The sequence below is a fragment of the Triticum aestivum genome, chromosome 7A (genome assembly GCF_018294505.1).
Source record: "Triticum aestivum cultivar Chinese Spring chromosome 7A, IWGSC CS RefSeq v2.1, whole genome shotgun sequence".
Classification (NCBI taxonomy): domain Eukaryota; kingdom Viridiplantae; phylum Streptophyta; class Magnoliopsida; order Poales; family Poaceae; genus Triticum; species Triticum aestivum.
Window position 1 is genome coordinate 598360454 of NC_057812.1, and position 10830 is coordinate 598371283.

Below are 10830 nucleotides of genomic sequence, written 5' to 3' on the forward strand. Positions count from 1 at the left end.
ACGACTCATGTTCGACCTTTCGGTCTTCCGTGTTCCGAGGCCATGTCTGTACATGCTAGGCTCGTCAAGTTAACCAGAGTGTATTGCGTATGCAAATCTGGCTTACACCCGTTGTATTCGAACGTTAGAATCTATCACACCCGATCATCACGTGGTGCTTCGAAACAACGAACCTTCGCAATGGTGCACAGTTAGGGGGAACACTTTCTTGAAATTGTTATGAGGGATCATCTTATTTACTACCGTCGTTCTTTGAGCAAATAAGATACAAAAACATGATAAACATCACATGCAATCAAATAGTGACATGATATGGCCAATATCATATTGCTCCTTTTGATCTCCATCTTCGGGGCGCCATGATCATCTTCGTCACCGGCATGACACCATGATCTCCATCATCATGATCTCCATCATCGTGTCTTCATGAAGTTGTCACGTCAACTATTACTTCTACTACTATGGCTAACGCTTTAGCAATAAAGTAAAGTAATTACATGACGTTTATGTTGACACGCATGTCATAAATAAATTAAGACAACTCCTATGGCTCCTGCCGGTTGTCATACTCATCGACATGCAAGTCGTGATTCCTATTACAATAACATGATCATCTCATACATCACATATATCATTCATCACAACTTTTGGCCATATCACATCACAAAGCACTTGCTGCAAAAACAAGTTAGACGTCCTCTAATTGTTGTTGCATGTTTTACGTGGCTGCAATAGGGTTCTAGCAAGAACGTTTTCTTACCTACGTAAAAGCCACAACGTGATTTGCCAACTTCTATTTACCCTTCATAAGGACCCTTTTCATCGAATCCGCTCCAACTAAAGTGGGAGAGACAGACACCCGCTAGCCACCTTATGCAACTAGTGCATGTCAGTCGGTGAAACCTGTCTCACGTAAGCGTACGTGTAAGGTCATTCCGGGCCGCTTTATCCCACAATACCGCTGAAGCAAAATAAGACTAGTAGTGGCAAGAAAGTTGACAACATCTACGCCCACAACAAATTTGTGTTCTACTCGTGCAAAGAGAACTACGCATAGACCTAGCTCATGATGCCACCGTTGGGGAACGTTGCAGAAAACAAAAAAAATTCCTACGTTTCACCAAGATCAATCTATGGAGTCAACTAGCAATGAGAGGAGAGTGCATCTACATACCCTTGTAGATCGCGAGCGGAAGTGTTCAAGAGAACGGGGATGATGGAGTCATACTCGTCGTGATCCAAATCACCGATGACCAAGTGCCGAACGGACGGCACCTCCGCGTTCAACACACGTACGGAGCGGAAGACGTCTCCTCCTTCTTGATCCAGCAAGGGGGAAGGAGAGGTTGACGGAGATCCAGCAGCACGACGGCGTGATGGTGGATGCAGCAGTGATCGCAGCAGGGCTTCGCCGAGCTTCTGCAAGAGGGAGAGGTGTAGCAGGGGAGAGGGAGGCGCCAGGACTTGGGTGCGGCTGCCCTCCCTCCCCCCTTTATATAGGCCCCCTAGGGGGGCGCCGGCCCTAGGAGATGGGATCTCCTTGGGGGGCGGCGGCCAAGGGGGAGACTTGCCCCCCAAGGCAAGTGGAGGCACCCCCACCCTAGGGTTTCCAACCCTAGGCGCAGGGGGCCCCAAGGGGGGCGCACCAGCCCACCAGGGGCTGGTTCCCCTCCCCACTTCAGCCCACGGGGCCCTCCGGGATGGGTGGCCCCACCCGGTGGACCCCTGGGACCCATCCGGTGGTCTCGGTACAATACCGGTGACCCCGAATCTTCCCCGATGGCCGAAACTGCACTTCCTATATATAATTCTTTACCTCCGGACCATTCCAGAACTCCTCGTGACGTCCGGGATCTCATCCGGGACTCCGAACAACTTTCAGATTACTGCATACTCATATCCCTACAACCCTAGCGTCACCGAACCTTAAGTGTGTAGACCCTACGGGTTCGAGAGACATGCAGACATGACCGAGACGACTCTCTGGTCAATAACCAACAGCGGGATCTGGATACCCATGTTGGCTCCCACATGCTCCACGATGATCTCATCGGATGAACCACGATGTCGAGGATTCAATCAATCCCGTATACAATTCCCTTTGTCAATCGGTACGTTACTTGCCCGAGATTCGATCGTCGGTATCCCAATACCTCGTTCAATCTCGTTACCGGCAAGTCACTTTACTTGTACCGTAATGCATGATCCCGTCACCAAACACTTTGGTCACATTGAGCTCATTATGATGATGCATTACCGAGTGGGCCCAGCGATACCTCTCCGTCATACGGAGTGACAAATCCTAGTCTCGATCCGTGTCAACCCAACAGATACTTTCGGGGATACCTGTAGTATACCTTTATAGTCACCCAGTTACGTTGTGACGTTTGGTACACCCAAAGCACTCCTACGGCATCCGGGAGTTACACGATCTCATGGTCTAAGGAAATGATACTTGACATTGGAAAAGCTCTAGCAAACGAACTACATGATCTTGTGCTATGCTTAGGATTGGATCTTGTCCATCACATCATTCTCCTAATGATGTGATCCCGTTATCAATGACATCCAATGTCCATAGTCAGGAAACCATGACTATCTGTTGATCAACGAGCTAGTTAACTAGAGGCTCACTAGGGACATGTTGTGGTCTATGTATTCACACATGTATTACGATTTCCGGATAACACAATTATAGCATGGACAATAGACAATTATCATGAACAAGGAAATATAATAATAATCATTTTATTATTGCCTCTAGGGCATATTTCCAACAACATATGTGCTTGCTGTAGGCGTCCAAGGCCAATGGAGACCGCCGCCTTCAGCTCGCCCTTGCCCTGCTGCCTTGAACGCCTCTATAAATTTCTCCGCTCATCTCTTGCAGAGTTGCAGGTACATACTTCCTTCCTTCTCCTCTTGATTAGCATGCTTCTTTCCAATCCATTCCTCCCCTTTGATTTAACACCTAGAACTTTTCGTCTTTGTGCAGATTATTCTGTGTATATGCCTACAAGGTGCTCGATGAAAATCCAAACAGGCTACAGGGGAGGATTACTTCCTTTTTATGCTTTTCTGTGTACTCAATAATTCTCTCTTCTTCTTCTGAATTTTAGCTGCAGTCATCAACAAATTAGACCCCCCAAGTTCTTCTCAAAAATGTATTGTACATGCAAGATAAATACATTATAAAAAATATGCAAAGCACTTTAAATAGATGTTGCAAAGCATTTTAAATAGATGTTGTAAGTTTACTCCCTAGGTTTACTGTATATTGAGATGCAATACACATATGTGAACCAGTGATATGTAGGACATTTTCAATAGAGATATCTTTGTCTTCACCATTTACTCTTAGACATGAAAAGCATCAGCTATATAGTATTATTCATTGGATATATTGTATGTTAACACACAAGGTACAGCTCAATGAAAAAAACAACAACTGGATATAAACACTAAATGCACAATGCATCTTATCAAATTGTTAACTCTTGAGGAGTTTAACTTAAAAAGCTATTTTCGCAACTATTGGTACTACTGTAGTCTGTAGATGTGCAGAGATCATTCTAGGGGTATTAAGATTAGTTTTCCAAACCATGTGTAAATCTAAATTCTAGGTGTGCAGAGATCTATTTTCTCAACTATTGGTACTATTGTAGTCTGTAGAGGCGTATATATCTATTGCTAACAATCTAAATTTCTAGATCAGCAGCTTGGTCTTAAGCATACAAAAGACTACTTTGTCTGAGCAATAATAGGATGTAATTGTTTTGTGTGCTAGGCATGGGTGTTCCTAGAATTTTATCCTCACTTCTTGGCCCCAATTCAGATTAGTTTTTTTCTTCTCACTAGTGTTAGTTCATTTGGCGCTTTTGCTGTCATACTTAGAGCCCTGGTTCAGAATAGAGTTTTTTCCTTCCAGTTCAGGTTAGTGATTTTTGTATATCAATTTTGTGTTCACAATTTTGCGTCAGACCATAGAAGGATTTTGTCTCATGCTTTGGCTGTCTTACTCTATTTTCTTTACAAATTCTAGATCGCCAGTTCGGATCATGATCATTGTGTCCTTCTTTGTAACTTCGGAAACAACTTAATAATTGTAGAAAAGAAGAACCTTGGGTTCTGGAATATGGATGGAAGGTTACAGGTAAGCTCAGCCGTCAGACGACATTCATGTATCATAGGAAAGCAATGGTAATGATTGGCTCTTTCTGACAAAAAGATATATCATGTTCCATGTTATTACAGGCACATTGACATGAATATAGTAGTCGTTAGCATCTCTACATCATGTCTTGGGTCCCTAAAGTAAATCATCTGCTCAATATGTCCTAATATTGTTAAGCTACATATCTTTAGCTGTTTGATGCAGTATCGAGGGTTCAGTGAGCGTCTTAGCTTGCCATTGTGACATAATGTATAATTCATCAGTTTGGAGCCTAACTGCATATTGTTGCTTCTTCTTTTGTCCTCCAACTACCATGTATTGTTACATTATTGCATTATTGTTTTATGATGATAGAGATACTAACTCAGTTCGGCCCTGGAGCCACTGATTTGTATCTGATAATTCTCGGAGTTGAGGTCCTAATATCCATACTAATTTATTGGTTGGTCTGATCCAGTGTAGACTTGTGGGACTCATTATCCTATTTTTTCCTTATGAGGTATGTTCTTCATTTGTTTTTCTAGCAAACGGAACAATATTCTATGCAACTTTCAAACATCTAATAAACTATTTATCTTTAGCCCACGTAGGTATGGTAGTTGTTCACTCTTTGGTGTTTTGTTTCCTTTCTTCTGAACAAACAGGAAACCCCTGTGCAACTCTCAACAAACAGAACATATGTATCCTTCTGATGAGTTCATAGTGTCCTCTGCTGCTGCATTGTCGCTCTTCGCTGAGGCTTCATGTGGTTGTTTATCTGGGTCCCTGGGCGTGTGTGGGGGTGTTCGTGGAGTCGGGCTCAATCCACAAGTCGCCGGAGTCCATCGATGTGACGCGCCTGCTGGAGAAGCTGACGTTTAAGGACACGGCGCCGGAGCCACATGCAGATCGTGCAGGAGGTAGAGGCCACGGGGTGCAATGTCTGCGCCTGCACGTCCAGGTAGTGGTGTACAGCTATGACATGCTCAAGGTCAATATACCGCAGGCCCTGTGCTCCTCGACAGCGTCCGGTCGACCGGCAGCCGCGGAACTGTCGTTGATGCATTACAGAGACCCTCTCTGACACACACAACTTATGATTTAGTATCTTGTTTGTTGTGCGGTGATTGTGGTGGTTGATTAAATTTGTTGCTTGTCAGCTGGCCCTTACCCGAGAAGAGGTCCAGGAGGGACAGAAGAATCCTGAGAGGTTTCTTCAGGAACTACTTAACCTTGTTGGATATGAGGGGGTGATCGCGACTCCTGAGGAGGCTCTTGGGATCATCAATGTCGATATTATTCAGAAGTTCTATCATGTACTACTTCTGACATTTGAACTCTGCATTCCTCATTAACATGGCTTTTGGACTGAGTTATCCATATAATGGACTAGCGCGTAAGCCTCATGCTCATTAGAGGAGGTTTCTCCTCCACCATACCCTGTCCCTGCCGACCACATTAACGCCATGGTGTAGCCATCACCTCATGGCTATGTTCCCACGAACTTGGATTATGACAGAGTCCACAAATATTATTTGGTCATCCTAACTCGAATAAGAAAACCAATTCCTTGCTGTAATCATTTCTTGTTTTTCTCCAAATTTTAATCTTCACTTCGTTTGATTCTACAGGTTGTTTGGGCTGCTGCAGATGCCGGTTTATCTCTTGCAGATGTTGCTGCAGAAGCAAAACATGCATCTGAGGCTGTTGGTACGATGGGAGTAGCACTTCTTGTTTGAACGTTGCCTGGGCAAGTGACATCTGATCGTTTAGGTCCTGAGCAAATTGAACTTGGCCTTGGAATTGTAAGTCTAGACCGTATCAACAATTGTTACTTTAGTGAGAAGTTTCTGAACATACTCTGTTTCTCTGGACTTGGTTGGAAGTGTTTCTCATGTTATCCAGTCTCACTAGGCTTGTTACTTTTGTTGCTGAATTTTGCCTACAGTATGTAATAGACTCACATGAATGTCTTTAATTCTTCGTACTTGCGTAGGAACTCTAATGGAAATTTGTGTAAATTTGGTTGTCCACTAATTCGTGACAACGAAAATCTGCTAGCTCTCCAAAAATCGTTTCCATATTGTACTTGCTGAAGTTTTTTTTCTTCTGAATTTAGTACTCAGGAGTTTAGTTTTTCTATGGAATCTTTAGGAGTTTAGTTAGGTGTTCAATAATATGGACTCTAGCCCATTTTATGCCCTAAATCTTATTTGCCCTTTCAAGTTTGCTATATATACAGAGAGACCTTGTGCAGGGAGCCAGGGAGTTAAAATGTCCGGTGAGATTTCATAATTATTTTTATCGAAAGGACCATAGGTAGATAAGCTTTGCCTATGGCAAATAAGAATAAAGAAACATGGAGAATAAATAAATTACATGCAGCTATCATGTGGATTTGAGGTTGCTTAAAAGAGTACTACTTTCAGGTTACACGAGTACATTAGATTTCGTGTTACTTTTACCACAGCATTAATATTTGGAATTCCAATGGATTTGACGTATGCATGTTTCTTTGCTAGGTTAAACCATTGTCAGTCATTTGTCCAGAATCTTTCCTTCATATGTTTCAGCCAAATCAATCTTTTGAGTTGATCAATTGTATGTATATTTGGGAACTGTTTAAATGGGTAATCAAATAAGCATATGGAAAATACAGATGGATGATAATCAACACATTGATACTTGTGGTGATCTGTTCTGGGCTTGTGTGTCACTCTTCGAGAGACAAACTGGACATACATATTCAAAATCCTTACTGGATGATTTGCTTTGTTCAGACTCACAGTGAAGATGTGTTGCATGTCCACAACTGAATAGTCAAACTGTTGAAAAAGCACCTTCTTTAGAAAGTGAGAAATTGCATATACACAACAGACAACTCTGTGGAGCAAATACATGACAAACCCCTCTTTAAAATGCTCAAGGTATAGAACGAATAATCCTCAATAATTGACATGGTTGTTTCCTGCAGGCAAGTGAGGTATCAGATGAGCTTGATCTTTTACTATAAAATACAGAAGAAAATAACCAAAGTAGTGTTTCACCATAGTTAACTGGTCAAGTGTGTAATGAACATTCTATTTTATTTCTGATGATCTGAAATTCCTTATTTCCATGCAATAACACTACATATGTACTATACAAAGTAAAGTGGAAGGGGCGCCTCCCACCTGACACTGCCCAGCTTCCTCTCAGGCGGCGTCACCGGGTGGCGCCCCAACCACTAGTCTAAAACAATAAGGTGTGCATCAAGGGTGGGTGCTCGTACATGCCACGTCAGATTAGGTAAAGACAAAATGGAGTAGCAGTTTGTCCTTCGCTGCCCCACGCCGCCGTTTGCTTTGTCCAGAAGAAAAGAAAGAGGGAGAGAAACAGGAAATCGCTTCAGCCCTTTTCCCTCGACTCACGCGACCTCTCCCAAAATACCTGTCTCGTTGCCGCCGCCACCGCCTCGCCCCATCGACCCATTGTTTGCTTCGTCCTCCGGCGCCGGCCAAGCAGACTCCACATCCAATCACCCACGCCTCCTCTCGACCCAGGCACATCGCCTCCTTCCCTCACCCCTGCCGCCTCTATGCCACTCCTAACCCTTTCTCTTCTCAATCCGGCTCCATGGAGGTGGCCGGCAGGGAGGACGAGGATGTGGAGGAGGGCGCTGCCAATGGTGCCAGAAGCAGCTCGACAAGAACCACCGTCATGCGGAGGCAAGTCGCCATCGACACGGCCTCTTCGTCTGCGCCGTCAAGGGCCAACAGCTCCAGATCCGGGAGCATCTTCCCGGAGGCGGAGCCGGCGACTCCTGATGCACCTGGTGATGGCCGGGGTAGCGATCCAGTCGACCTTCTTGATGTTGGCTTCCCCACTATGCTGCAACCTCCTCCTCCGCAGGTCAGTGGTGTTATGTCCTCTTCTGCAGTGGCGACATCTGGCAGGAGCACGAGGGAGGTGCATACCATCTGTTCGACGGTATGCCTATACTGATTGATTGCTCCTCTTTTCCTCTGTAGGTGGACGAGTGCTACGAGCCGGCAGTTCCTGAAATTTTTCTTGCAACCGGTTGAGGTTTTTCTCTGACCATTTCTCCGAGATTCCAGTTTTTTACACTGTTCATTTGTTTGTGAAAAGAGAGGTGGGAAAGGAAGTGCTGGACTAGCTGTTGCGATGGGGATTAATTCAAAAGATTAGAGGAGATAAGTTAGCAAAGATTTAGGTGATGTTCCTGCTGCTAATGTGTATGCGGCTGAAAAGTCAAAAGGTAGAAGAGAAAATTTTGCTGCTAATGAATATACAAAGAGAGAGGGTTGATGTTGCTATTTTGTTCCCTATTTATATTGGTCACTCTATAGGATTCTTATCGCATTTTCTTGATCTGGGGGTGATTTTGTGTCCTTTTAACTCATGCATATCGTGTGTGGGTTCTGTGGGGATTTCACCATTAGCAGAAAGATCAAGGCAATGTGATAACTTTTATGAGGCCATATTTTGTGTCTAAATCTGCAGAGTTATATGATGTGTAAATTGGCAGTGTTGCTGAATGGAAGGAGGTAATTTGCTTGCTCTTTCTAAATTTGTTGGTTTCTTCATGCTATATTGATTAATATTGTAATATTTAATATTGTTTTGTCGGCTCCCTTGCTGTTGTGATCTTCTTGTTGAAAAGGCAGTACGAACACTCGATTAGAGGATCCTGCTAGGCCTCTCTACCTCATAGAATTTGATATGGGTTGCCTTGTTCCTCTCATTCTTATTCTTCTCAGAATTTAGGGTTGGGCGTTGAACATACATGCACAGGTTGGTTTCAGTTTTCTGTGTAAACTGAAATAGGGGATAAGTCAATATATATATATATATATATATATATATGTCGTGTTCCAGATTAGAAATTAAGAGAAGAGAGAGAAACGATTGGTTAGTAAAATATGTAGCTGCAAGTTTACATAGTGGAATTGCTGACCAAAGTTTTTCTCCAATGTACATTTCGGAAATTCCTAATACTTAAAACTTGTTTTTCAGCCCGTTTTCTGTCATTAGAAAATACAAATAGCATTTTTTTCAATCAGTTAACAGTATGAACAGTCAGTTAACAATACAAATATGGTAGCATTTTTCAGCCTGTTACTTACTGAATGCGAGTCATTGGCATTTTTCAGTCGGTTAACAAACAGTTTCTCAGTTAGTTAACAAATAGCAACACTTCAGAAGCTTTTTTGAGATAAGCTACAGAGATAAGCAGCAGTTTTTCAATCAGTTAACAAACAGCAGCACAACAGTTTTTCAGTCACCTGATCGCTATCCAATTTTTCCTCGCTTGTTGCAGGTCACCATTGTATTCGACCTGGGAACCTACATACAGATTTTCATCTATGATATTTCAGCATCTTCTATGCTTCCAATCTGTTAATTTAATTTTACTTATAAACGGCACAACCTTCCCTTCTCCTTTTTCGTGTGTAGAATGATGATTGATGTAGTTTCACTGAATCAAAATACTGATGCCTTTTCCCTTCTCCTTGACAGCTTTGCGAGAGCTAGGAAAGTAATGGTGGACTCTCATGAAGAACAGAGATAGATAATGTTTGAGGTGAATTCCTTCACCTGCCCTGCTTATGGGAAATTCTGCAATGATGCCTAGCGGTACACCACTCTCAAGTCTGAGATGAATTCCTTCAACAGAGGTTCACCTGCCCTACGTCAGCGCTCAGAAGGCATACATTGAAGCCCTTGACGGCTGGTTGTCCAAGTTTATCCTAACAGACACCATTTTTTACTTCCGGGGGATCTCCTTGATTGCGCCCGACAGGGCCGGCACGCCGCCCCTGGTGGTGATCACGAGTGGCACACCATGCTGTCGACGACTGGATCGATCCTCCGCACTAGTGAGTCTGGCATAGGTATTCCTCTCCTCTCCTCTCCTCTGCTCTCTCTCTCTCATGCCACTGGTTCCATCTCACATCAATCAAAAATTAAAATGCATGAAAGGTGGCCTTTTTATTTCGATGTACGTGTGGCACTTTGAGCATCCATATGCTTGTAACAATGCCACTTTGAGCACACCAAGCTATAATTTCACACTACATAATTGTGTGTTTAGTTTCTGTTGGGGAGAGGTGGTTCAACGCCGAGTAGAACAGAATTATAGTTTCTTTAATTTCAATGTACATGTGGCACTTTGAGAGCTTATATGCTTGTAACATTGCTGTCGTTTTGAAACCAATCTCTCAGAATTTTTACAGTGCCGGTTACTTTTCATTGCACTGAATTATGTGTTTCATTTCTGCTGGATCGGTGCAGGACTTGGCGATGGGGAGAGGTCGTTCAGCGCTACGGAGAGCTGGTGCCAAAAACTAACTGTTGATGTGGAATTAGATTTATTAAATAATTATCAGTTTGACTTATTCGCTTGTATTCAAACTGTACTGCATTTTTGTTTGAGTACTGTTTTTTCATGTTCATGATAGTTCTAATATACTGTGCTTCTCATAATTTGGGTGGGACTTTTTATAGAGGTAATCTTTGGTATTATTGAGTGGTTTTCAACTAATTTGTGAAAGCAATTGGTTTCGTTTTCCGTAATCAGATGTAGAATTTGCAAAGTGATGCATATATTCTGAAATGTATCTATCTAGCTGGTCTTAGTTTTAGTTAGATAAATTTATGTTCATTGATCATGAGTA

General features: G+C 43.0%; 1 protein-coding gene across 9 annotated transcripts; it reads left to right on the top strand.

The window, feature by feature from the left end:
* The first annotated feature begins 7522 nt into the window (after nucleotides 1-7522).
* On the top strand, nucleotides 7523-10608 carry LOC123148525 (uncharacterized). Of its 9 annotated transcripts, XR_006473975.1 has the most exons (6): nucleotides 7524-8044; nucleotides 8164-8218; nucleotides 8657-8700; nucleotides 9674-9737; nucleotides 9830-10047; nucleotides 10448-10608. XR_006473975.1 is itself a non-coding variant. In XM_044567959.1 (5 exons), the coding sequence occupies exons 1-4, from the start codon at nucleotides 7731-7733 to the stop codon at nucleotides 9613-9615; spliced, it is 555 nt and encodes a 184-aa protein (XP_044423894.1). In that variant the 5' UTR covers nucleotides 7523-7730; the 3' UTR covers nucleotides 9616-10047; nucleotides 10448-10608. The 9 variants fall into 9 exon arrangements, 2 of the variants coding, with proteins under 2 accessions (XP_044423894.1, XP_044423895.1); XM_044567959.1 differs by having other exon boundaries at nucleotides 7523-8044; nucleotides 9474-10047; XM_044567960.1 differs by having other exon boundaries at nucleotides 7523-8044; nucleotides 9674-10047.
* The last annotated feature ends 222 nt before the right edge of the window (nucleotides 10609-10830 follow it).